The sequence below is a fragment of the Penicillium arizonense genome (assembly GCF_001773325.1).
Source record: "Penicillium arizonense strain CBS 141311 chromosome Unknown PENARI_contig003, whole genome shotgun sequence".
In the NCBI taxonomy this organism is placed as follows: Eukaryota; Fungi; Ascomycota; class Eurotiomycetes; order Eurotiales; family Aspergillaceae; genus Penicillium; species Penicillium arizonense.
The window spans coordinates 966,942-992,711 of NW_019173280.1; the positions used below are offsets into that span (position 1 = coordinate 966,942).

A 25,770-nucleotide genomic window follows, 5' to 3' on the forward strand; every position below is an offset into this window, starting at 1 on the left:
TGGAAAGGAAATATGAGGCTTGACTGGGTTCTTTTATTTTCCCCTGAGATCTTGTTATAGATTGGACGTGACTTTGACTGGATATTGTACACGATATACATTGAAGAGCTCATCTAAACTAGGTTGAAGCAGTAACTCGTTTCGGAAAGTAATACTAATGTGAAACATATCCTACCTTATCGTCTATTAATTACCTACGGCTTTTGAACACGAAGTCCAAGGACTGCCATAGTCAACAAGACGTATAAGTTCCCAAAGGGGGAGTACATGCACGGACCCCAAGATCGCCTTCCTAAACAATGTGTCGTCCAATGAGACGCGCGCCTGAGTGGATCACCTTCCTCTTCCATTCTTCTCAGTCCTCTCAATTCTAAATTCAATGAAGAAGGTGATATCGCTCCATGCAAAAAGAGGCATATGACGGATTATCGCCCAGTAAATAGAAACTTATGTTATCTACTGATGCGTTCATTGAAGGTTTGCCTCCCCAACTTCTAAATCCGCCGTAAGATTCAGTGCTGCAATGAGTCTGATAATGGAGTGATATTTACTTCAGGATAAATCAAACTTTCCATTTCAATGCCACGTTGTACATTCAATAGTTTGCATGAAGCCTAGATCCAGACAGTCATTCTTTTGAATGAATGGGAACCTGGAATGCGTTCCGAGCCTTGAGATATGGAATGTGCATGTTTGCTGCACGACGATTTACGGTGGCTCGAGTCGATGGAAAACCCTCAGTGAACCTGGTCCTTGCAGGTACAAAATTTGCTCAAAATGCCGCGATTTCCCCAATGTGAACCTACCAAGGCCCATATTTAACAGCATTTTGTGGTGGCCATGGTCGACACGGCCATTGAAGGGCCTCCCCAGCGATACGAGCCTTAGCATGGCGTGACCTTTTTCAGCACTCTATTAAGAGATTAGATTGACCATCTCGGATCTGGCCCGACACGCCCAATTCTGTAATCATCCTTGAATCTAACTTAAATTCCCTAGGGCTTATCTCGATGCTACTGTTAGCATCCCGAAATTAATCAAGTTTTTGATTGGAGCATATATACAGAAAATGGCGTCGTTTGAGACATCACGTGAAACTCCATCCCATGCACAATCCCTTTGGTCTATTCAGCTACACGGAGGCGTAAGGAGGCGGATACAAGGGCCCAGTGCCTGGAATGCGGTGAGTGGGGCCGACAGCTGAGGCTCGAGTGGCTATTGGCAAGACTCCTATCTCAGTGGAAGACCTGCCTCCCTGGATACCCGTCTATCTAGATTATCCTTTTACCTCTTCGATGTTGGTCGGTGGGACACTATATAAGGACAAATTCCCCGGCAGATATTTGGCTTGTCATCACCTCAAATATTTTATATACGAAATACAAGCTACTTACAGTTATGTCTGACTTCGACTTATCGCCAAATTCGTACAAACAGAAAGAAACCGTTCAAAATGAAATCGATTCCTTGCAACCGACGGCTAGCTGCGGCGAAGCCCGTATAGGAGAGGTAGAGGAGAGCAGGAATGGACAATTCCACCGTTCCTTCTCGCCGCGTCAGGTTCATGTGAGAATTCTGTGGAGGGTCTTGGACAGTCCTTCCGTTTGAAAGCGTCTCACTATCTAGGAAGATCATCTCTTTAGGATCCAATATCGGTAGCGGAGTTTTCATTGCCACTGGAAAAGCCCTTGCCACAGGAGGCCCGGGTAATATGGTCATCGCCTATACTATTGTCTGCACCAGTGTTTGGGCTGTTCTGCAGTCTTTGTCTGAAATGACAATCGCATTCCCGGTATCCGGAAACTACATCGACTATGCTGATCGTTGGGTTGACCCTGCTTTGGCTTTTGGTGCTGGATTTGCAGAGTGGCTAGGTATGTGATTACTTCTTTCGGAGGTCTCAACGGGATGTTACACTGACGAGAGCAGGATGGACAGCAATCGTTGCCTCCGAAGCAGGGTTCTTCAATGTCTTAGTTCAATACTGGTCGGAAGGATCTATGCCACTGGCTGCTACTAGTAAGAAACCCTCCGCCCTAGATGTGAGCATTTACTTACTCTCTTATCTCCAAGTCTCCATCTTTCTCTTCGCCTGCTTGGTCATCTTCACTCTCCCAAATAAAGTCTTTGCTTGGTTCGAATACGTGACGTCGCTTATCAAGATTGTGGTTTTTCTCATCATCATTGTCCTTTCTCTGGCACTGGTACTGGGTGCTGGCCCCAACGGCTATATGCACCACGGAGACACTTGGAAAACTCTACCCGCATTCCTCAACGGCTTCTCTGTACGTTGTGCGCCAGCCAAAACTTGAGATATTCCTTGTTAATAAGCCTAGGGCTTTGCAAACTGTGCCCTCCTCGCTGTATGGGCCGTCGGTGACCAAGTTTTCATCGGTATCATGGGAGGCGAAGCCGAAAGCCCACGTTTCTCAATGGGACACGCCACAAAGCTCGTTCCATTCCGAGTCAACTTCATCTACGTGATCAGTGTTGTATTCATTACACTTCTCGTTCCATCGGATGACGATCGCCTCCTAGGTGGTAGTGGAGTTGCAGCTTCGCCTTTCATCATCGCAGTCCAGGACTCCGGGATTCCTGGAATTTCTTCTCTCTTGAATGCTGGAATGATATGCGGTGTTATTGCGGTTGCGGCGGAGGCCGTCTATCTCTCATCTAGGGTGTTGAGAACTATGGCTCATCAAAAGCTTATCTGGGAAGGTCTTGCCCGTGTGGACGTTAGAGGACGCCCGAGACTCGCCTTGATTGTCACTTCGATCGTGGCGGTTTTACTGTCATATATTCAGATTGCAGGTAAGTCGTCACCGTCTCGTCACCACAAAGGGGTGATATGCTTATACATAGTAGCTGGTGGCCTGACCGTTTTGAACTGGCTCATTGCGATCACAAGTGCCTCATTCTTCGCTAATTGGATAATTATCTGCTTCGTCAACTGGAAGTTCCACCGTGCGCTTAAGGCACAGAATGACCCGCTATTTACAGAGCTCTATGCATGGAAGTCATCACTGTGGCCCCTTGCACCGGTATGGCTTACGCTAATCTCGTTATTCCTATTGGTATGCTGTATATTCTTGGGAGTTAAGCCTCCAGTGAGTTTCGTAATCTCGTTTAGCAGAAGTGACAGGAGTTGGTCACTAACATCTAACAGGGTGGCAATGGGTTCGCCGTATCGAACTTCTTCCAGAATATCCTTGGACTCCTGTTAATTTTCGGCTTCACTATCGGGTACAAGATCATTTTCAGAACACCTTGGCGAAATCCAAAAACTGCGGATCTAAGTACTGGTCGACGATCCTTGAGCGCTGATGAGATTTCTATGCTGGATAACTACTACAGACAACCTCCATGGAGGAGGTTCCTTACCTATGTACAGCTATGGTAGTGAAACCGGAGCTCCCAAGCTTGCAATGAGTTATAATGCCTACTGTTAGTCTATATGAGTAGACTAAAACACTGATACCAGCTAGATAATCTATATCTCCTCTGTCTCTCTCTCACACTCGCTCCACTCTGCCAACAGGATTCATGTGATCCGCTGGGTCCTGCATTGGCTCAGTACTCTCTCTGAAATCCCCATCGATGATGTTATCCCGGGGCGGGTGAGCATCTTTACTACTCTATAAAATTGAAGCCCTTTGCTACGAACATGAAGTTTATAAGCCCGGCAACGATACTATAACATGGGTTGTAAATGAGTACAGAATGCCATGGCGTATTGGACAGTTTCTACACGAAAGCCTCGAAGCCAGTTTACCGTTTCGTTGATCATTTTTGCCCTACTTTGGCCTCTCTTTCTTCAACTCATTTGCGTCCAATGTTGAGTGCCTCCAGTTAATTACCTAGATCATATAGAGGTAGGGTTCTGAAAGCTGATCTGGTCTGTGACCGTACGGACTGCAACAGGAGCACTGATAATAGTAATTGAACTACTTAACAAAAAAAAGACTCATGTCCCATATTCATACACACAGGATAGATAAAAAGAACGAGCATAGGTTCCAGAAGACGATGCTCCGTTTATACTCAGAACCACAGTAATTCATGTAGTAAAATGTGATTATGGGAACGAAATACCAATTTGTTCAGTCAAGTGGTGTCATTCTTCTGGTTCAACTTTGCGCCAAGCGGTCGATACCGGACGCCTCCGAGAAATGATGTTCGGACTTTCAGAATCCAGCTCTCTGCGCAGCTGTTTATCAACTTCTTTCTGGCCGATGCGTTGCTCTTCCACTTCAGCCTGACGAGATTGTCGGAGAGAATCTGCTTCTTGGCTAACACGAGCTCCTTCTTGTTGGAAGGACCGCAGGAGCTGCAGGCGGACCTCGTTGATTCCGAGCGACGGGCGAGAAGTCCCATATCGGGTGATTTCAGTTGTATCTGCGTTTGGAGTACCGAAGGACTCGAAGTGAGAGTAAAGATTTGCATAAGCTTCCTTGACAGGGCCATTTTCCATAGCGTTGATTTTGGGTTCAATCTCGCCGAGCCCTTCCACGTAGCTTATCGCGCCACGCACCGCGCTGGAATCCTCTTCCGACTTGATATCCCGAAGAATAGCCTGGACCTTTGGTGACAGTTTCTTCAGCGCATCCCTGAGTGAATTGATCTCCGCGGATGACAGACTGTTTTCGATGACACTAGTTGCGACCTCGTTCTGTGACCAGTCTAGACGAAGTTTTTCCATATTTCCCATAGTAACATGCATATCCCAGTCATAAGGTGGGTGCTCGACATCTGCCAGGTTTACCCAGAGCTCCCTGAAGGTGCTAGTCTCGTTGGGTTGCGTAGTAGATGGTCTGGGGAGCATAGTTTCAACTGTTTGGATGTGCTCCGTCCTCGTGGCATTCATATTCGGAGAGGGTGATCCGTCAGAAGATAGATATTCGGGCCCGTCGTTGGAATCCTGTCGCTTGCGCTTGTTTGGGTTTGTCGAGATAGTTTGTCGTGTTGCTTGGTTGTCGAACGCGTCCTGGGCAACGCCAAGCGAGGATTGGCTGTTACTGCTGCTCCTTGTTTTGTGATGATCTGTAGTGGCATTTCCAGCCAAAAGGCGGAGAAAGTCAGTATAGATACCTTCAGGCATTCTGTGTTTATAAGGTTTGACACACAAAGGCTGCATATTCGGCGTTTGCCATTCCTCTGGCAATTGGCGCAAGCGCCATCGAGGAAACCAGGAAGCACTTTGCATCCAGGCCAAGGACCTTGTCCTCGTTGACAGCAGGTACATTCAGTTTTTGCCTCAAATCCAACGACCTGGACGAGCGCAGACGCCACAAATCTCAAATTCCCAAGCCTGCGATGAGTCTCCTCCACGGTCTGGAGCCGCGTTTGTAGTTCTCGCTGGGGTGATTTGGTCTGCAGCTCCTGAACTAGACCAGCTCCTTTGGTCCATTCCGTTGAAAGTAGATAATGGGCCCACACGTCGGGTGGTATGTCTTCTTCGTTATGTCCAATCAATGTGGGAGCACCTGGCGGGATGCGTCGCGACCGATTTGGGTTCGACATTCTGAAGGAGATCAAGGCGTTAGCTTGGTTTGCAAAATCTGGGGAACAGCCATCCCACGTGAAGTAATAGCCGACGTGGCTTAGATCATATGGGCAGAGCTTAGATGCCTATCAAGTTAGCAAAGCAGGACTTGACAGACTGGTGGGCCCTGTTGATTCTTTTGCGTGTGTGAAAGCTGGACTGAGGATGGAAGGAGGGTGTATGGTGAGAGAATGAGAAGGTTTGACTGGAGAGGTGGGTAAGACAGAATGAGCAAGCCAAGTTTGATCTGTTGTTCCCCATAGAATATTCTCACACCCACCAGATAGAATACTACAATATTGGCCACATAGTAGAATCACTTATTGAATACAAGATAAATTGTCAATAGTTATTCACGGGTACGTTCTTGCCCATTAGTCTTGCTCCTCCTTCTTCATTCCACAGAGACGCTTCGTCTTTCTCTCCCCACAATTGATCTTTTGACATCGAGATAGCAGTGAATATAGCCACCCTATCTCGCACTCATGCTGTAGCGGCTCTGTCCATAAGCCTTTCATTTATACCGCTGGGCGGGTGATATTTGCAGATATCCGCATTTAGCCTAGCATGTTTTGAGTTAGGGTTCCAGACACAATCTTCTTGCGTAAAGCATGGAAGCCAATTTCAAATATAGCTGGTAACCAAAGGACAGGCCTTCACTCCTTCCACTCCGCTCTACCCAGCCTGACAATATCAGCCTGTCCCAAAGCCCAAAATTCGGAGGGTGCTTTGCCTTCTTCGGCGATTCGGGCTGCAGCTACAGCAGCTCTGCCAATAATAGTCTGATCCTGACCTGCTCATAATAAATCAGCGTTCCGTAATCCAAGACATCCACATGCACCTGGTTGTCTCATACCGATTCGATCCTGGAGACCCTGTCCCAACTTGTTAAGGCTCCCCACGATGCTCTCAAAGAATGCAGCTTTGGGTTTTTCTCTCCCGAGAATCATTCCCGGCCTCAGGATAATCGCGTGGTCGAAACCCAGTTCCTTGATGGCATCCTCCACACCAACTTTCATTTTCGAGTAAGGGACACGACTAGACAGGAAGCCTCTGGTCCCTGCACTAGAAATAAAGACATAAGTCTTCACCCCCGCTGCCTTGGCAGCTTTGGCATTTTCGATACATAAGTCATGATCGATCTTCCACTGATTCTGGATCCCGCCAGCTGCAGCTCGGGTGGTGCCAACTGCGTTGAAAACCACCGACGGTTTGGGAGTCAAGGAGCCTATCATATCACCCCATTTCGAGTTGTCACTTTCTTGCAGAGCCTCAAGCTTTGGAGACTGGGTGTTTGGGATTCTTCGTGACACCGTCTTGACGAAGGAGAACGTGTCCGAGGCGAGAAGCGTTGCCAGGATTTGCGAGCCCACCGCCCCAGTGGAGCCGAAGACAGCTGCTGTCGCCATTCTAGATAGCTATAGGTTCGGGATATCTGAGCACAGCTCTGCCTCCAACACTCTTGACGTCGTCATGCCGACCGATGATGTACGCCACGTGACGAGCCGATGGGAGAGCGCCCCCACAAGAGCTCCCGCCCCACATCTCGCCTCGGGCCTTTTATTATCCGTAGTCCGAACAGCTGGCGGAGATTACGCGGCGTTTTGCCCGCTGCTAAGAGGACCTACGAGCCAGGTTCACAAAGTCAAGTGCCTCATCGATTGTTTGATTCGAACTACAACTGATCACCACTTATCATAGTCGGGAATGTTTTCCTCAAAGTATGTCTCCGTCACCCTGGAAAATCCCACTTCTGGGGCATGCGGCGGCCAAGGTTTCCCCGTACCAGTCGCGAAAACAGCAAAGCTGGTGCCCTCAAAAACAAACCAATTGGTAGGGGCAAATGCCAACCAAGACGATGACAGTTCTTTCAGCCAATATTTTGTACCGTTCATCCCCAAGCTGTATCCGAGGGTGTAAGAAAGCGGTTGGGCGCGAATGTGAAGCGTCAGATCAGACGGAATGGTTGACGAGTTCAGTTTCACTTGGTCGTACTAAATTATGATCGATTATTAGCACACAAGGGTACAAAGAGGGATTGAGTAATTACCTCGACTGTGCCGTTCATCATCAGTCTAGTAAAGATGCACATTCCCGTGCTGTTGACACAGCCAGAGACTGCAATATCCTGATGTTGAAGTTCGCTCAAATAAGCGCTGATACCGATTGTCTCTCCGTATCCAAGGCCCGACTTGGTTGGAAGGAGCTGCGCACTGAAAGTCATATTCAATGATTTCTGCTTCCGCAAAATAGCCGCCGGGGTATCTCTGTCACTCAGGCCGAACACGTTTGGTTTGAAAGTGATTCCATTGGCGCCATTCTTTTTGATCTCGAAGTTCTGCGTGTAAGGGATCCGAAGCTGATACCATGAAGGATCAAGATTTGCGCGATCAAAGTTATCCGTGAAAGGCTTTGGTGGTGACACCTGGTCCGTGGTGTTGCCGAACGATTGGCTGAGTCGAATTGGCTCTCCTCCATTGACAATAGGCCATCCATCCTTCCATTGGACAGGAGCAAGGAAGCTTTCTCGTCCAAGCGGGGATGTGCCATTGGTCTTTCTCCGGGCCAAAAATACTGCATAGCTCTCTCCCTCTGGAGTATCAAAAAGTGTGGCATGACCAGTCGACTGTACTGTGAGGTTGTCATATCCGTATGCACCGTTGAACAAAATCGGGTTGTTTGGCGCTGCTTCCCAGGGACCTTCAGGGGAAGTGGAACGTGCGATAGTAGCTCGATGAAGGTCATCCGTACCCCCTATACAAGTTAGACTGAATGAAACATGAATCCTTCCTATTATGGACCGTAACTTACCCTCAGCGATAAGGAGATAATACCATTGGTCGCGTCTGAACATCTTTGGGCCCTCAGGTCTGGAACTTGAAGTATGCGGCAACGTCCCATTCCATAAAGAACGATACTCGCCGACACACCGACCACTGTCCACGTCAACTTCGCATTGATAGATTCCCCAAATCCTGTCCGCGTTATTGTTTGGAGCCATGAAGTTCAAATAAACCTTCTGCGTAGCTTGGTCCTGAAACAAAGAAGGGTCGATACCCCATGCGTCACCCCAAACAGGATCAGACCATGTCTTCAGATCGCGGGAAGACACCCACATAACACGGGGCCATACCCGTGCAACTGGATCATAGGTCCACCTTGTCATTGATGCCATATAGTATTTGCCATTAACAAGTGACAATGTGGGAGCCCATGTACCTGTCAGCCTGTTTAGATTATAAGATTCCCTCGGTCGCAGGGTATGGATGAACCTACCAGCACCCGTCGGTACGCCATATAGTTGAGCCTGACTGGGTTTTGTGAAAGCATGCGAGTAAAGCTCCCAGTTGGCGAGATCCTTTGACTTGTAAATTGGAGTACTAGGCCAGTACTCGAAGGACGAAGTCGCGATGAAATATTCATCACCGACACGAATGACCGAGGGATCAGGATTCCATCCTGTTATAATAGGGTTTTTGATCGCAAGGGCTGCCAACACCCAAAGTTGTATGATAATTACTCGGTCGAGGAGCCACCTCATGATGAGCCAAATTGCAATGGTAAGACGCCGATAGATCTAGCGCTGTAGGTGCACGAGACTTATCTGTACTGCATGAAGTTCCCCCAACCGGGTCCTGAGTTCAACTCGTCAACCTAGCCGACGTGATGCCACGGACGAGGATAGCCCTTTAATCTGAATGTATCCCCTAAGCCGGCGAAAAATGGCATTACTCCGTCGAATCATAGCTTCCAACTTGCCGGCCGTTCTCCGGCACATATCCCCAGTTGGAATTTCAGGGCCGGGACGTGTCCGTGAATTATCCCGGCAGTTTCCCCGTGGGGTACAACGGGGAATTCTCAAAAGTCAAACTACCAAAGGAAGATCGCTATTGGCCAGTGGAGAACAACATTTCTACCGTGTTTTGGACAACGGGGGCTGCTTGGAGTATATTTTCTTTGATAGAGGATTGAAGAATACAGGTCTTTTAACCGAGAATATCGAGCCCTTTTTTTATGGCCAGGCCAATTGCCGGTGTGAGGGTCTAAAAACTAGATTCCATGGGAGAGGTTAACGCAAGTCAATGTGCTTGTCTCACATACAACTCATCCCAGAATGGAGTCGCAGGGGCGCAATTCTTTGATATGCTTGAGAGCCAGGGTTTCACGATCGAGCAAAATAGCTCTCTCATGTTTCCACTCTCCGCTCTTTCCTCTCTTATCACTCAGGTTGGTCAACGGCAAAAGCTAAATCAGGCGCGATTCGTCCTTGCAGCCGATGCAGCCCCAGAGATAGAATCTCTCTTGCAAAAAAGTCTGTGATGAGTGTTCCACTACAGGGAGGATCGAAATCAGTTTCACCATTTACTCACAGAGATTCTTTCTCGAACCATCTTTGGAAAAACGCTATACCTATTGCGGTTACTCTGCCCCTAAACCCTTTCTTGGCAGTATTTCAGTACAGACGTAAATAACAGCTAAAATAGCTTCTGTATTAGACTTGTAAGGTCTCCAGGGATTCTAGAATGTTGATTCAGCAAACAAGCCAAATAGACGAATGCCTGGTCGTTTGGAGACGTGGCAGGAATTCGAATCCCCATTATGCCACCCCTTGCCCTCTACTGCGAACGAGCGAGTTGTGTAGAGATGTATTAGTGGGTAATGCTTCTTTGCTTCTTGTAATAAGCTCGGCCTTATGCTCCCCATGACTTTAGCATTATATGCATTATTAGGCATGTCGAACCCACTGCTGGCGGCAGCCACTTACGCCAACAGACCTTTAGCGATCGATCGTGTGTAGATATGAGCGGCAGCCATTACCACGATGATTACATCTTTCAGCCTTTCAGCCCCAACTGCTTAAACCATGGAACATGATTCACGATATTCCCCACCTAACCCGGGATACTGTACATAGGTACCTGATGACCATGTCCTTTCTGGTCGGGGCGGTTTTAGCTTAACTCCGGTGTCAGCGTCCAAGAAAGGCCACCCGCACTAAACCAGATTGGACATGGATCGCGTTGAATTTATGTTAATTTATGTGGAGATAGACCAATTATGAGGTACTAAAGGTGTAAAATGGGTGGGCAAGCAATTCAGATTGTCCCTTCTCCAAAATTTGGAGTCATGTTCGGAAACTTGCAATTACTTTCGGAGAGTAGCGCGTCGGGTACGCTGCGTATGTGCCGATCTACAGGGTCCGCTCCACAAATGCCTTGAAAGATGAAGGACCCTGATAAGAGGAGAATCGGTCTTCATGGGGACATGATGGATTAGGCTACGGGCATGTTCGTCCTACGGAAGTCGTTGGCCGTCGCTGTAATGTGCTGCCATAAAATAGAACTGCTAGATGTGTGCAGGCTATGGTATCCTGCCAACCACGAAGGAATGTTTCATAACTTATGGTCTGCCGACTTGGAGTTTGGATCTTAAGTTATCAAAAAACAAATTTGGAGCTATGCAGGAGCCCCTTATCATACAGGCAGCCGCCAAGAAGCTTTATTTTCCGAAGGTATACCCACTTATCTGAGAAAAGATAGGGATTGAGATATGACAAACAGGTGCTAGGCGATATGTTCAATATCATATGGCGAAGCTATGATTGGGGTCTATCTGATTGGGGTCAGTTCAGCACGGATTTCTAAGGCTGGCCATGTTCTTCTAAACATAGGGACTTAGGAATATATTAAGAAGCTTTGGACCCTACAAGCAAGACTACGTTGGTGAAACCCAGTCCCTTCATCAAAAATGGAGCAGTTTATTAAACGGTTGGGGTTGTTCCTAACCTTCTCCATCGCGGCATTCATTGGCCTGTTCGCAGCGCCAGTAGTGTCAAGGTCAGCGCATGGTAGAGTTACGGAGCTTAATGGCATACCGTATTATGTTGGTGATGTTGCAGTATCTCAGATGCTGGATCTGCCAGCCTCCATCTTGAACGAGGTAGACCAAGGTGATGTCGACGTATTCCCATTGACAATCATCTCGAGCAAGGCATATATTTTCAATGGCATCGAGCTGAACAAAACGATCTCCGACTTTGTGCGCGGAGATGACGTTTTTAGTCCTGCATTTCTCAAAGGTCAGTCTCCACGGTTCCAGCAAAGAATAAGTACTGATACTCCGCCAGTGACCTACATCTCCTACGAGGGGAAGAAACACAACCCTTCAATTGAAAAACACTCAATTCATCTAGAATTGGAAGGAAAGAAGGATGCAAACATTGTTGTCTCGCCAGAGTACTCTCACGGCGGAGGTGCAGCGACAGCGCGCCTCACAAAGAACCTCCCAAAGGGCCCCTACTTTGTGTCCACAAAGACTGGTAAAATTTTCAAGGCTTATCGTCTGTACGAAGATAGCAATTTGGCCTTCCTGGAACCCGCTATCAGCGACGAAGAAGGTGGGTTTTTGCGCCTAATGGCTACGTCGGGGGTAAGACTATTGGACCCCTTTTTCAAACAACAACTTACTAATACAATGCAGAGTGTGCTTGGACACAGCGTAGCTGTGCCCTCGAGATTATACTTTACACCGACTCCTGAGAAACCTCTGGCTGGCGTATGTCGCTCAATATATCCCGATCTCAACATCTACTAATAACTAGTGATAGCTGCGCCTCGGTGTCAAAGATATTTATCACGTCAAGGGTATTGCTACTAGTGGTGGGAACCGAGCGTACTACTCGCTTTACGGCACCCAAAATGCAACTGGGAGTGCTATTCAAAGACTCATCGACCAAGGTGCTCTCTTTGTCGGAAAGATGGGTACTGTTCAATTTGCCAACGGAGACGAACCAACGGCTGACTGGGTTGACTTTCACTGCCCATTCAATGCCCGAGTGAGTAGTGTAGTGATAACTTATTTCTCGATCAGTATTCTAATATCTGAGTCCTCAGGGAGACGGCTATCTAGACCCCAGTGGCTCATCAACCGGTCCGGGCGCCGGAATGGGTGCATATGAGTGGCTGGATATTGCCGTTGGAAGCGACACAGGCGGCTCGATGCGCGGACCAGCGGGCGCCAACGGTCTCTTCGGAAATCGCCCAACTGTCGGAGCTATTGGTCTGGATCACGTTATTCCTCTCTGCTCCGGACTTGACACTGCAGGCGTTTTTGCTCGCAGTGCAGAGCTATGGTCTCGGGTCGCTCATGCGTGGTACAAGGATTTCATCGCCTACCATTCCTATCCGAAGACTCTTTGGTACCCAGAGACATCTTTCACACCGGAGGCAATCAACAACAGCCATGCGTCAGCCCTTATCGAGAAGTTCGTGACCAACGTTGAGGATTTCTTGGGAGTCACCCGCACCCGAGTGAACTTGGATGCTGCTTGGAACGCGACTCGACCTGCAAATGCCACCTCGACTTTGGAAGATATGCTTCACTATGTGTGTCTCGAGATCTTCGTCGAATTCCATTTGGTGACGGAACTAATGATTGCGATTCAATAGACATATGGAACCCTCGTCACCGTCTACCAATGGCTTAATCTAGGCAAACCCTTCTTCGACGATTACTCCGAAGAGCACGACGGCCGAACGCCTTATATTAACCCAAATCCCCTGTTGCGATGGCACTTGGGTCAACAGTCCGGATCATCTGGATTTGACGTGGCCTGGCACAATAAGACCCTTTTCCACGATTGGTGGAACGCGGCTGAGGGATTCGGAGCTCCCGATAATGAGACTTGCTCCAAGGCAATCTACCTCTATCCTAATAGCTATGGATCGATCAGATACCGTGATGAATATACTAGGTTTGTCAGACAAATTGATAGGTGAAATTTGCTTTAAGATACTAATAATGAACCTTAGCGGCCCACTGGCCCCGTACTGGGGGATGAGCGATAGCAATATCGCCGTATTTGCAGGAGTTCCGGATCTGGTTGTTCCAAGTATGTGGTTGTTTCTTGAACTTCAAGACTTCAAATGATGGAGCAATGTGATGATGACGCTGACGCTTGCTCACTTAATTCAGTTGGCGAGGTCCCATACAACAGCACGAAGAGCGGAAAGACCGAGTATACGCCAGTCACAGTGAGTTTGGTTGCGGCTCGCGGCTGTGATCTTATGGTTGCAAATATGGTCAAAGAGATGGAGGCTCGTGGAATCTTAAAGCCTGTTGCAACCGGGCCTAGACTGTATCCGTGAATTTAAACCTGCGATGTATGTAACAGGGGAATAGAAGAACAGGAACATCCAGGGTGTTGTTTAGCAATCTGTGTATTTTCTAACATGAGGCCATTCCTAAGAAAATAGAAACCAAAAATATGGCGGACCACTATTGATGGTTGACAGCAACAGCAACAGCAAAAGCTCATAAAGATATTTGGACAGCACAAGTGGTGCAATTAGCCCCTAGATTTGCAGCGGTAAGATGCTCTTATTAGTCTGCGCGAGGAGCTCTCTCCGCGATGGGACCCCACGAGGAAAATTCCCTGAATTTTGCACTCATCGCTGCATCACCAAGTACCTTGCACGGTCTGCCAAAGTAACTGGATATTCCTAATGCTACAGTGTGGTATCTGACTCCACCAACGAGCCCAAAAGTCCCTCTTTTTCAAACTTGGCTGGCAAGATGCAATGAGGGCCACATGATAGAGGTAGTTTGTTGATCAGACAATACCAAGCTTTTAGGCTTCGCCTCCTCGCCTTGATCACGAGTAAATTGATTGCTACTTGATCGACTTGGAATAGAACATCTTCAGCAGCCAAAGGTTTCCTATCATCTGATTGTGATGGCGAGTGAGTGAGGAAGTAGATCTGGATGGCGTGGTGAAAGGCAAAAAGATGCAGCTTCATAAGTCGCTCCGTTAACTGCGCGTCCATTGATCTTTTGCAAGCTGACATAAAACCAGGGCCACGGGGTGGGATCCACGGAACCACCTTTGAAGCTTTGACGGAACCAAGGTCCAGCCTGATTGGCGTGGAAGATACTTCAAATCAAAATACAAATGACATCAACATTTTTCGACGTACAAATCTACAGTTTGAACGCCACTTCTTGCTTCGCCTACTGCCTTCTGCCAAAGAGTTTTCACGAAAGCAAGTTATGAGCCATCCCCGACGGTATTAACGTCTACGGATCTGATATACCACCCGGGATGTATCGCTGAACTGGGGACGAAAGAGACATGCCCGATCAAACAGATCACTGGAAAATTGTTTTGATTGTCGTGCCAATCGTTGCGACAAGTACAGCGACTGCATTTTATCTGTTGCGGATTTACTCCCGCATCAAGGTCCTCCGTGGATTGCGGGCTGAAGACATATTGATGGGAGCAGGTCTCATTTGCACCTATGGTGTAGCGAGCTGCATAGTATATTGTGAGTATGTGCCCAGAGGCCGGGACGCTTAAGGTTTCACGTTTCACCATACAACCAGGTCTTTCTAACAGCGTTATTGTAGCCGCCTTCCATGGAATCTGGGTTGGAGGCAGTATTTGGAGTTTACCAGCAGAGGAGCGCCTGAACATCACCCTAGTAAGCTCCTCGTATCCCATCGCATGATATAGCAAAATCTAACATTTGTTCGTTTAGAGCAACTGGATCTTGACCAAATTTTGGCCACCCGCCCAGGTTTTCGTTAAGGTCTCCATCGTTATCTTGCTTCGCAAGCTCCTCGGTGCCGTCACTTGGTTCCGACGAGCTGCTACTGCAGTTATTGTATTTGTGGTTGCATGGGGAATTACAGGACTTATAGGAAACATCTTTCAATGCTGGCCTGTTCAGTATTTCTGGATCAAGCACATTGAGGGCCATTGTATGGAAGGGCAAACGACGTTCTTCATCATCATTGGCAGTTTATCGACCGTGGAAAACGTCGTCATTGTTCTATTACCTCTTCCAGTGGTCTGGAGGCTTCAAATGCCTCTCCAAGAGAAGATAGAACTGACATTTCTGTTTACAGTGGGCTTCCTGTGAGTCGATGCTACCTCTTTTGGATATTGTCACTAATAGTGAGCTACACAGAGTTTGTGTCTTCAGTGTATTGCGTATAATCCAGCTTAAGAACTATCACACTGATGATCTCACCTGTGAGTACCGCGAAGGAAACAGAATTGAACTTGAACTAATTTATCTGCGGATACAGACGGCAGCGCACTGTCATTGGTTTTCGCAATTCTTGAATTGAACACGGCTATAATTTGCGGTTCGCTCATAGTAATGAAACCCGTCTTCCGCTCATGTGTTGAAACACTTCGACGGGGTATCACCAAGTTAACCGGCTGGTCAACTTCTGACAGCTCTGGAAGTGCAGGACATGAATCATGAATATAGTCCCAGTTTTATGATTTGGTAAATGCTTCTAATAACTAAGAGACTGCCATGTGAGGCTCATACTCGTGCCGCTCGACGCTGATTGGTCTAACGCCATAACGGCTAGCGGCCGCGCTAGCGCCCCCACCAAACAACTCTCTCATCTTCTTCTCGTCCGCGCCATATTGATGTTCTGCGACCATATTCTGGCCTTTCGTCACAAGGGTGACTTTTTTAACCATGGCCTTGACAGGCGCGGGGGGTGGCGCTGCCTACCGGCCGCGCGAATACCAGCTGGAGATGCTTGACGCTAGCCGCAAAGAGAACATCATTATCGCGGTATGCTTGTTTGCCCGAGTTTTGATCACAATGAAATACTAACTTGAGATAGATGGATACCGGCAGTGGCAAGACCCATATGTATGCCCATTTGTCGCTACATTCTTGAAGAAACGCCCGTCTAACTTGGTTAGTGCCGTTCTGCGCATGCTCATCGAGCTTGAAACCTGCTCTCCAGACAAGGTGATTCGTTCGGATTATTTATTCCCATAGCTCTGCCATACTGATACAATCCACAGATGATCTGGTTTCTTGTGCCGACAGTGGCTCTGGCTTTGCAACAGCATGAGGTTATCAGTCGGCAAATTCCATCTGTCAAGACCAAAGTTTTGACTGGCTTGGACAATGTTGAGTTGTGGACAGAGCAGTCTATCTGGAATGAGGTACTCCAGGATGTTCGAGTGGCTGTCGCAACCCATGCCATTCTTTCAGATGCTCTTACCCATGGCTTTGTTAAAATGTCTCAGATTGCCCTCCTTGTCTTCGACGAAGGTATGTTCAAGCTTGCAACCATTGGCACAGTTACCTATCTAATATGTACCATAGCGCACCATTGCATGAGACATCATCCAGCAAACAAAATCATGCAGAATCATTATCATCCAATTCTGAAGAACTCGGGACCTGCTGCTGTACCTCAAATCTTGGGGCTAACTGCCAGTCCAATCGTTCGGTCGGATCCAAAAGAGCTTGAGTAAATATACCCTCTGAGCGAATGATGTATTGGGTTGGAGTTGCTGACCTTCAACTGTAGAATGATTGAAGCCAACTTGAACGCAGTTTGCAAGACCCCAAAAGTCCATCGCTCCGAATTGTTGGAAAATACCCACCATCCTCAGCTAGAGCGTATTGATTACTATCCGTGCATTGAAGATAACTACGGCCACGGTAGCAGATTTATTCAACCCCTGCTCCAATGCTATATGTCCTACAACATACAAGAGGACCCTTACATCGAGGCGCTCCGCGAAGAAGGAAAAACATTGGAATTACAAAAGGTCCTAGAATCAGGCAAGACGTACTGCAACGAGCAGCTGAGGAAGTTCGTGGAAGGCAGCCGCCACATCTACGAAGAGTTGGGTGGCGCGGCAGTCGATTACTACATAGGTGCTTCGATTGACCACTTCCGAAATTCAATCAATGATGCTAGCGCACTGTTAGATTGCAGCCAGTTGGAGAAGGTACATCTTTTGGAATTGCTGGATGGGATGCCTCTCAGAGACATGAGCATCCATGAAGCCAATCAATCCTCCCATAAACTGGAGAAAGTGATTGAATTTTTGGTAAAAGTGGACCAACCTGAGTTCTCAGGTTTGATTTTTGTCAAACGGAGAGCAACTGTCAGTGTGTTGGCCCGTATGCTGTCCATACTTCCAGCAACACAGAATCGCTTTCAGTGTGCTGCGTATGTTGGGTGGTCTACAAACAGACACCGCAAAGAATCCCTCGGCGACTTACTCCATCGAGATATGCAACGAGACACTCTTGATGAGTTCAAGGCAGGACGCAAGAACCTGATTGTCACGACCGATGTTCTCGAAGAAGGGATAGACATGAGTTCCTGCAGCTTCGTCATTTGTTTTGACAAGCCCGGCAACGTGAAGTCGTTTGTACAGCGGAGGGGTCGTGCTCGGCATCAGAAATCAACATACGCTATGATGATCTCGAGGGACGACATGGCATTGGATTTACCAAAGTGGGTTGCGTTGGAGCAAGCAATGATTCAGGCATACCAGGATGATCAGAGGTTGCGCAGAGAAGCTTTGCAACTGGAAAGTATCGACGAAATAGTCTCTGAAAGGCTTTTCATCGAAAAAACACAGCAAGTATTTGATGCTGTTTCTTAAGGTCTTCGCTAACCCTTGTTGTAGTGCCGTATTGACGGCCAACGAAGCAATCCAGCATTTGCACCATTTCTGCTCCGTCTTGCCAGTCGATGAGTACGTCGATAATCGTCCGTTATTCTCATTTGAAGAGAATATTTCAGGTCTGAAGCGAGCCACGGTCACTCTCCCAAGCTCTGTTCACCCCGCCGTGAGGCGAACCCAGGGAAGGAAGTGGTGGCTTACAGAGCGCGCAGCCCGAAAAGAGACTGCATTCCACGCTTATCGAGCTCTGTATGAGTATGGATTGGTCAACGACAACCTTCTGCCACTGACCAGAAAGGCAGAGCTCAGATTCAGCGATAAAGAGACTCTGCCCTCTATGGTGGATGCTTTGGAACAATATGACCCGCTCGTCGACATTGCACACGGGTGGACTTCAGGTAAGCTTTACGAGACACGCCTGCGCGTGGATCGTGATGGCTCCGTAGATCCAAATCTAGCAATCTCCATGATTTTGCCGATCCTGATGCCGATGCCAAGTCCCATTACTCTTTACTTGGAGGTTGAGACTACTTTATTCCTATCGTTTGATCAACCGGTGCCAGTGGTCGATGCCTCAGCACAAACGCTGAATGAAATGAGAAAGACAACCGCGCTCTACCTTCAAGCGCCTAGCTCGCGGGAGCGGGGACCAGAGCGAGACTTCCTCGTCCTCTTCGCTCCTAGCGTCCCATGCCAACAATTGCAGGAATGGCTGAATTGCCATGATGGAAGAGAATCATCCTTGGACCTGTATCACCAAGGCAATGTACCTTCAGGCATCATTCGCGATCACGGAAAATTCACCGAGCCACGCACATTTGTCAGATGGATTGTCCCCAGCCAGATCACCAAATCAACCCCGGTCGAGGTGGAATGTCGGCCACTTCCCAGGCGTCGTAATTTACTCCAGATGCGCGCCGTCAATATGGATGATGGAGATGCAGATTCAGTGAAGAAGCTGTACACCATGCCTGCAGCCGCTGTTACCGTTGACAAGCTACCTCTCAGGCAGGCAATCTTCGGCCTTTTCATATCTGCCATCCTCGACCGTCTCCAGGCCTCATTAGTAGCCCATCGACTGAATGACACCATTCTTAAGGGTGTAGGAATCAGAGACATCAGCCATGTCATCACGGCAATCAGCACGCCCATCGCACAGGCCACCACCAATTACCAGCGTTACGAATTCTTCGGTGATTCAGTGCTCAAGTTCACAGTTAGCTGCCAGCTCTTTTTCCGAAACACCAACTGGCACGAAGGGTATCTCTCCGAGAGCCGAGACAAGCTCATCCAAAACAGCCGCCTCGCCCGTGCAGCCCTAGACACCGGAATCGACATGTTCATCCTAACAGACCGATTCACACCACGCAGATGGACCGCCCCATTAATCTCAGCCAAAAAAGCCCAACCAACAACCAAACGGCGCATGTCAACAAAAGTCCTAGCAGACGTAATCGAATCCCTAATCGGCGCAGCATACATGGACGGCGGAATCCACAAAGCCCAAGCCTGCCTCCACAGATTCCTCCCAGAAATAACCCTCTTCACAAGCGAAATCTCCCCAGCAATCGTGCCCGCCGGCAAAGGCGTCAGCAACCTCATAGACGAACACCGCCTCGCAAAGCTAATCGGCTACACATTCAACGACCCAAAGCTCCTAACGGAAGCCCTCACCCACCCATCCTGCGAATACGACCTCTCAACCCAATCCTACCAACGGCTAGAATTCCTCGGCGACGCCGTACTCGACATGGTCGTCATGGCAGTCTTCCCAAACCACCCGGTAAAAATGGACCAAGGCGCCATGACCATCCTCAAACACTCCGTAGTCAATGCGAATCTGCTCGCATTCCTGTGTATGGATTTGGCTGTATACGAGGACTCTCCCAGCGAGCCCCAGTTCGCAACAGATGGGAGGTTCAGCCATGCGCCCCGGTCCGACCAGATCCATCTCTGGCTCTTCCTCCGTTCTCACGGTCCGAATATCACAGATGCGCGCGAGGCTTGTGTGCAGCGGTATCATGCGCTCCGGGATCAGATCCATCATGCGCTGAACCATGAGGCCGAGTACCCGTGGGAATTATTCGCGCGTCTAGCGGCCGACAAGTTCTTCTCTGATATCATTGAGAGTGTACTCGGTGCTATGTTTGTTGACTCAGGTGGGAACCTAGACGTTTGCAATTCATTCATCGAACGACTCGGGTTGTTATCCTATGTGCGGCGAGTTATCGCCGATGGAGTCAATGTCGTGCATCCGCGGAACATTGCGCAGTCTATGGTGAAGGGTGCGGGCACATTGGTGTTCAAGAAGAAGAGGATCGAGGTTAAGGGGCAGCCGGCTACGTATCGGTGTTCGGCTATTGTGAATAAGACTGAGATTGCGCTCGTGGAGGGTTATGCTTCGGCTGAGGAAGCTGAGGTTAAGGTTGCTCTGGATGTGATTGAGCGTCTGAAGGTGAATCCTTTGGTTGAAGCGTCATGATGTTATGATGGATAATCGGTCTCCGCATTGTGGTTCCTTGATATGGTTGATGATTTGACTTGCACTGCGAGGGGCCAGGGAGTATTTTGGATAGCATTCGTTTTAGTTCGAGAATTGATTTGCCTGATGTGGCATATATGAGAATACACGGGTTGTTTCGAAGCTAGAAACCTAGCTGTACTAAAGTTAAGTCGCTAAGTATTTTACTACTTCGCCTTGTTCCCTTTTCCACCACGCTTAGAACGTCGCACAGGCTCGGTGGTGGGTTCCTCGTCCAGTTCACGCGCGTCCGCATCTGATCCACCAGATTCCGCCTGCTCACCCTCACTCGAAGGGACCATGACCGCCTCATCCACACTCTCAGACGACTGAGGATCCGCATCGGCCTTCGACACGGGCTCCCAAGTTCCCTCGGCTGGCGCGGTCTCCTGACGCAAGCTAGTGAGCATCTGGCTGGTTTCGCTCTCACTTCCATTCCAGGCGCCACAGCTTCCACAACGCCAGCGGCCGAGCTCTTCCGGTGTCTTGATCCCGGGGGGTGCTTGGCCGTTTACAAGCCGGCAGCTGGTGCAAATCATCGCCATCCGGTTGCGAGGTTGGGTTTCATCTTCGCCAAGGAGGACATCCAGGAGACGGTCGTACCAGTGCGGTTGCTCGATACCTTGGCCGTTGTTGTTCGAGTATGCGTTGGGTGCGAATTCGGCCTGTTCGGCTGGGGATTGGGGGTAAGGGGAAGGGGCGAACGATGGTTGCTGGGGTTGCGGGGTGCCGTGGGCTAGCTCCTGCGGAGGGGATGGAGGTCGAGGTGGTGGCGCATTGTTCGGGGTTTGAGGGGAGGAAGGGGAACGTCGGATGTTGGCGGTGGGTGGTGGTGGGAGACCAGTGCGGGCGAAGGGTTGTTGTGGCTGCTGGGCAGGCTTGCCTTTCTCGCCGGCTCCCTTCGGATTGGGTGACGGCTTGGGAGACTCGCCGCCGTATTTCTCCAGTAGTTGCTGGGTGGAGTTGTACTTGGTGGCAACCTTCAGCTTCTCGATTGTCTGCTCGCGCTGCTTGTGGAGGTCGTCAAGGTGGCGTTGGAGACGGTTGATGCGGTAGTTGAAAGCCTTGGAGCTTATGGTCCGAACTGCATAGATCCTATATAAAAAGTAGATGTCAGCATCGTTCGTAGGTACGGAATGACGGAGCACGTAGGAGCACATACAGGACTGGCCCACCCCCGATAGCTCCGTATTCCTTGACTCCCCAGCTTTCCCATCCCAATATCAAGGCAAGGATGATGGTATAGAATAAATAGGCGAACGTCGAATAAAGCGTCCAGAGGGCTTTGAAGCGCCGCGAGGATTGCCGTTGTTGGTCCAGTCGCGTGGTCGCCTGGGCGATCTTTGTCGACAGCGAAGATAGGGTCTTCTCGAAAGAAGCCGCTGAGTTGTCATCGCCCTAGACTATGTCAGTGATGGCTGCCAATTTGAACTGATATCTGAGGCCAAAACTCACCTTCCAGGGCCAAAAGGACACCATGTTCACATACTTGACTCCGGAGAAAGAAGCTCAGCTTCGTGCGGAAGGCGATAGCGCGCACGGGCCACCTTAGCTTTCGAGAAGCGATCTACGAAAGTTCAATGTCCAGCTTAATTGAGGTGGATTTGGAGTTGATGGTCATTGATTTGATCTTCATGAAGCGTTGAGAATAGCGTTACAAAAGGTCTAGCTGTGTAATTCCAAAACACCGATTTTATTGTTTTCCCAGCTCGGCAGACCGCGCAGTCGCAGCCTGGACAGACTTGTCGACAATCTCCTTGAAGTTGAGAGACTCGAAGCTCATGAGGGCAGCATGTGTAGTGCCGTTGGGGCTAGTGACATTCTTGCGCAGCTGGCTAGGGCTGTCGGCGCTCTCAACCAGCATCTTACCCGCACCAAGACAGGTCTGCGTGGCAAGGCGCGTGGCCTGTTCTTCGGGCAAACCAAGAGCAGTAGCACTTGCAACAAGGTGCTCAACCATAGCAAAGAAGTAGGCAGGGCCGGATCCTAACAGGGTCAGTTGGGTATGAATTTGGAGATTACGGGGCAGACGTAGGAAACTCACCGGACAAGCCAGTAACAACATCGAGCAGGTCTTCACGTTCAACCCACTCAGTTGCCTTGCTGACACTTCCGAGCATAGCATTGACAAGCTCCTTCTCAGCCGGGGTGACATCATCGCTGGCGTAAACACCCGAAGCACCCTCGCTGACCAGCGCGGGGGTGTTGGGCATGACGCGAACAGTGTGGGCGGTACGTCCATCGCTTGACTTGAGCCAGGCCTTCAGGCTGTCGAGGGTAATACCGGCGGCAATGCTGGCCACCACGGGCAATGACTCGCGCGGCGACCAAGCGGCACCAAGCTCCTCGCACACGCCCTTTGTGACCTGCGGCTTGACGGCAATGATAATAAGGTCGGCATCGCCACCCGCCTCGACGTTGGAGGTGGTGGTGCGCACACCCAGGGCGGCCATTTTCTCGCGATTGACATCCCACGGCTCGGAGACGCAGATGTTCTGCTTGTTGACGCCCTTGCTAACCAGACCGCCGATAATGGCGGCGGCCATGTTGCCACCGCCGATGAAGGCCAATTTGCTCTCTTGAAGGGACGGCATTGTGATTGTGAGTAACAGATGAGTGTCTTGGAAGAGTTGAATGTCAAGGAACCTCCCGCACTTATGTAAAGTGTGTAAAGTGGTGGGGCAACGTCTTATCGCTCACCGGCCCGGGAACTCTGACTCTTCCCTCCTCGTTATAGTAGCACTTCTAATGTATTTGTACTCTGTAGTTCTTGCTCAATTGATTCTTGCTGGCATTTTGCAATCTGACGGTGGATCCTTCTTTGGGTCCAGCATGTAATGACCCTCTATGCCCCTAAGTTGCTCGGGTATCTTCACTCCATGTACCGCAATCGCGCGATCATAGATAATCCATAGGTGAAGCACTGTTATTCCACTATCTAACATATTCTCAATATAATAGTTGCCAGCACATGATCCTATAACAACGCAAACAAACCCGGCGACGAAGACCGCGGGGAAGTACTCCCCCAGATTTACCCAGGCCCGGCCCGGGGGAGCTGTCATGCCGGCCCATAATATAGATGCAGGACAATCGTGAGAAACTCAAAAATATTATCTACTTTGGTACTGATTAAGCCATAAGAAACACAGTATTATCACAGTACAAGTTTCTATTGTCAAATTCCCTTGACCCGGCTTATTTATATTCTTCTGTACTTATTTCCGGGTACATCGCCGGATCTGTTGGAGAAAGTGCGGGGATCCGTATCTACAGTACCGCAGGGAATTGGAATCCCGGGGATTTTGCTCGGCTATGCTTCCGACTGTTGAGTGAGACACTTTCGATGAACTGAGGCATCTTGCTCTACGAGTCAAGGTTATATACTAAGCTCATTTAATACCTCTGCACGCCACACGCAAGCCTTTGGGCGGCGGCCCACAAGCCGCTGGGGCCGCCCCATCAGTTACGACAACAGGTCATTTCTCTCGAATCCGCCTTCTTCTATCTTCACTCCACCGATATAAGCCATTTATTCCCTTTAAACAGCACTGCATCAAACCTACAAACCTACAATCCATTTCTAATTGTGGTCAATTTCACTTCAATACGTACTACACCAAATAATGGCCTCACGAAGCATCGACACGAGATATTTCGAGTCAAGCGAAGATCAGATGACGAACCTACTCGACCAAATAAAAGACTGGCAAATAAACCATGGGTTTCTCTTGAAACTGATGCCATCAGAAGAGGACCACAGCGTACTGTCGTACCCAGTAAGCGTCAGTGTATTTCCAACAGCGTTTCCACGAACACAGTTCAACCGTGCAATCGATCTGCAAAAAGTATACAACGAGCTCTACAGTGCCATTGCCGAAGATGAGAAGTGGCTCTACAGCGTCACGAAAGACCTCATCCCCGTTGAGCCCCTTGCGCGTGCATTGTGGGGGATTTACGAAGAGACCAAAAAGGCGGGGATCGTCCAGAACATCTCAGCTGGGATCTTTCGCTCTGATTACATGCTTCATCTCAATGATAATGACGAAAGTATATCAGTATCTCCCCGGTCTATCTTTGAAAGTAGTCTGAAGCAAGTCGAGTTCAATGCCTTTTCATGTGCGGGTGGGAGTCATGCGAACAGAGTCGCTGATATGCATCGCTACCTGACCCGCATTGGGGAATATGATCTTGGTCAAGAGCAGCGTGGAAAAGAGAAGATTGAGATGAAGTCTTTGCCACCGAACAATAACATTGGAGGCATCGCGTCTTGTCTGGCATCAGCTCATGCTGTCTATGGTTCACCAAAGTCCCGATCAGCACAACAAACCGCCGTTCTATTCATCGTGCAACCTAACAATTTCAACATTGCAGACGAAAGGCCGATAGAATATGCCCTATGGGATCGAGACGAGCCGGTTCCTGCATATAGACTCAACTGGGGAGACATCCTCCGAGACACGTCGCTTACGGATAGCCGTCAGTTATTGTTTCATCCTCCATGGATGAAATCAAAGTCACCTGTGGAAATTTCGGTTGTTTATATGAGGGCCGGCTACGAAACGCATGAATACGATGTTACAGGCTGCCAAGCACGTCTACAACTTGAAAAGTCGACTGCTATCAAGTGTCCCTCTATTCTCTCCCATATATCTACATTCAAGAAGGTGCAACAAGCACTAACTGCACCTGGTGCCCTTGAGCGCTTTTTGTCTGCTGAAAAGGCAGCTGCTGTTAGGGCGACCTTCGTTCCTGTCTATCCTCTCGATGAATCTCCTGCTGGATTGCATGCTCGGAAATTGGCTACTGACCCTAAGGAATCGGCACGTTTTATTCTGAAGCCATCCCTGGAGGGCGGCGGACATAATATCTATGGTGACGAAATTCCCGACTTTTTATCATCTGTTTCTCATCCTGAATGGTCGTCGTATATTCTGATGGAACGCATCATGCCGCCAATTTTGCAGAATGTGCTCATGGGACCAGCTGGTGTTTACGAAGGAGAGGTGGTGTCAGAGCTCGGTATCTTCGGTTCTACTCTATGGCAAAAATGCACTGACTCCGAGCGTCGTTGCGAGGTCCTCGAGAATTCGACAGCCGGGTGGTCCTTCAAGACCAAGTACTCCGAAATTGATGAAATGAGTGTAGTCAAAGGATACGGGTGCTTTGACACGCCTCGATTAATGGAGGATTAATCTGACTCTGAGTGCAATATATTCAACTACTGAAATCAAAAACTATCGA

At 49.0% G+C, this 25,770-nt stretch overlaps 8 protein-coding genes across 8 annotated transcripts; 5 read left to right on the plus strand and 3 right to left on the minus strand.

The window, feature by feature from the left end:
• Positions 1-1,525: 1,525 nt before the first annotated feature.
• PENARI_c003G00408 (uncharacterized protein) lies at positions 1,526-3,400 on the plus strand (the record flags this gene model as incomplete). The annotated part of the gene is made up of 7 exons (XM_022628024.1): positions 1,526-1,566; positions 1,627-1,874; positions 1,930-2,019; positions 2,074-2,285; positions 2,337-2,811; positions 2,866-3,074; positions 3,167-3,400. 7 exons carry the CDS (start codon positions 1,526-1,528, stop codon positions 3,398-3,400), a joined length of 1,509 nt encoding a protein of 502 aa, XP_022491720.1.
• A 714-nt stretch (positions 3,401-4,114) lies between these two features.
• PENARI_c003G07491 (uncharacterized protein) lies at positions 4,115-6,951 on the minus strand (the record flags this gene model as incomplete). The annotated part of the gene is made up of 5 exons (XM_022628525.1): positions 4,115-5,040; positions 5,124-5,521; positions 5,579-5,628; positions 6,232-6,335; positions 6,399-6,951. The coding sequence occupies 5 exons, from the start codon at positions 6,949-6,951 to the stop codon at positions 4,115-4,117; spliced, it is 2,031 nt and encodes a 676-aa protein (XP_022491784.1).
• A 276-nt stretch (positions 6,952-7,227) lies between these two features.
• PENARI_c003G00757 (beta-xylosidase) lies at positions 7,228-9,083 on the minus strand (the record flags this gene model as incomplete). Its single annotated transcript, XM_022628047.1, has 4 exons — positions 7,228-7,536; positions 7,593-8,296; positions 8,354-8,761; positions 8,819-9,083. 4 exons carry the CDS (start codon positions 9,081-9,083, stop codon positions 7,228-7,230), a joined length of 1,686 nt encoding a protein of 561 aa, XP_022491507.1.
• Positions 9,084-11,290: 2,207 nt separating this feature from the next.
• Positions 11,291-13,689, plus strand: PENARI_c003G11194 (uncharacterized protein; the record flags this gene model as incomplete). The annotated part of the gene is made up of 8 exons (XM_022628779.1): positions 11,291-11,621; positions 11,670-11,971; positions 12,023-12,097; positions 12,150-12,377; positions 12,436-12,927; positions 12,991-13,295; positions 13,354-13,433; positions 13,517-13,689. 8 exons carry the CDS (start codon positions 11,291-11,293, stop codon positions 13,687-13,689), a joined length of 1,986 nt encoding a protein of 661 aa, XP_022491967.1.
• Positions 13,690-14,871: 1,182 nt separating this feature from the next.
• On the plus strand, positions 14,872-15,813 carry PENARI_c003G05406 (uncharacterized protein; the record flags this gene model as incomplete). The annotated part of the gene is made up of 4 exons (XM_022628375.1): positions 14,872-15,021; positions 15,079-15,458; positions 15,511-15,575; positions 15,632-15,813. The coding sequence occupies 4 exons, from the start codon at positions 14,872-14,874 to the stop codon at positions 15,811-15,813; spliced, it is 777 nt and encodes a 258-aa protein (XP_022491410.1).
• A 225-nt stretch (positions 15,814-16,038) lies between these two features.
• On the plus strand, positions 16,039-20,487 carry PENARI_c003G06643 (putative RNA helicase/RNAse III; the record flags this gene model as incomplete). Its single annotated transcript, XM_022628465.1, has 7 exons — positions 16,039-16,137; positions 16,190-16,218; positions 16,272-16,320; positions 16,377-16,629; positions 16,684-16,831; positions 16,892-17,743; positions 18,009-20,487. 7 exons carry the CDS (start codon positions 16,039-16,041, stop codon positions 20,485-20,487), a joined length of 3,909 nt encoding a protein of 1,302 aa, XP_022492029.1.
• A 1,732-nt stretch (positions 20,488-22,219) lies between these two features.
• PENARI_c003G07552 (pyrroline-5-carboxylate reductase family protein) lies at positions 22,220-23,120 on the minus strand (the record flags this gene model as incomplete). Its single annotated transcript, XM_022628529.1, has 2 exons — positions 22,220-22,512; positions 22,571-23,120. 2 exons carry the CDS (start codon positions 23,118-23,120, stop codon positions 22,220-22,222), a joined length of 843 nt encoding a protein of 280 aa, XP_022491892.1.
• A 1,032-nt stretch (positions 23,121-24,152) lies between these two features.
• On the plus strand, positions 24,153-25,721 carry PENARI_c003G06953 (glutathione synthetase; the record flags this gene model as incomplete). Its single annotated transcript, XM_022628484.1, has 1 exon — positions 24,153-25,721. The coding sequence occupies one exon, from the start codon at positions 24,153-24,155 to the stop codon at positions 25,719-25,721; it is 1,569 nt and encodes a 522-aa protein (XP_022491922.1).
• Positions 25,722-25,770: the final 49 nt, after the last annotated feature.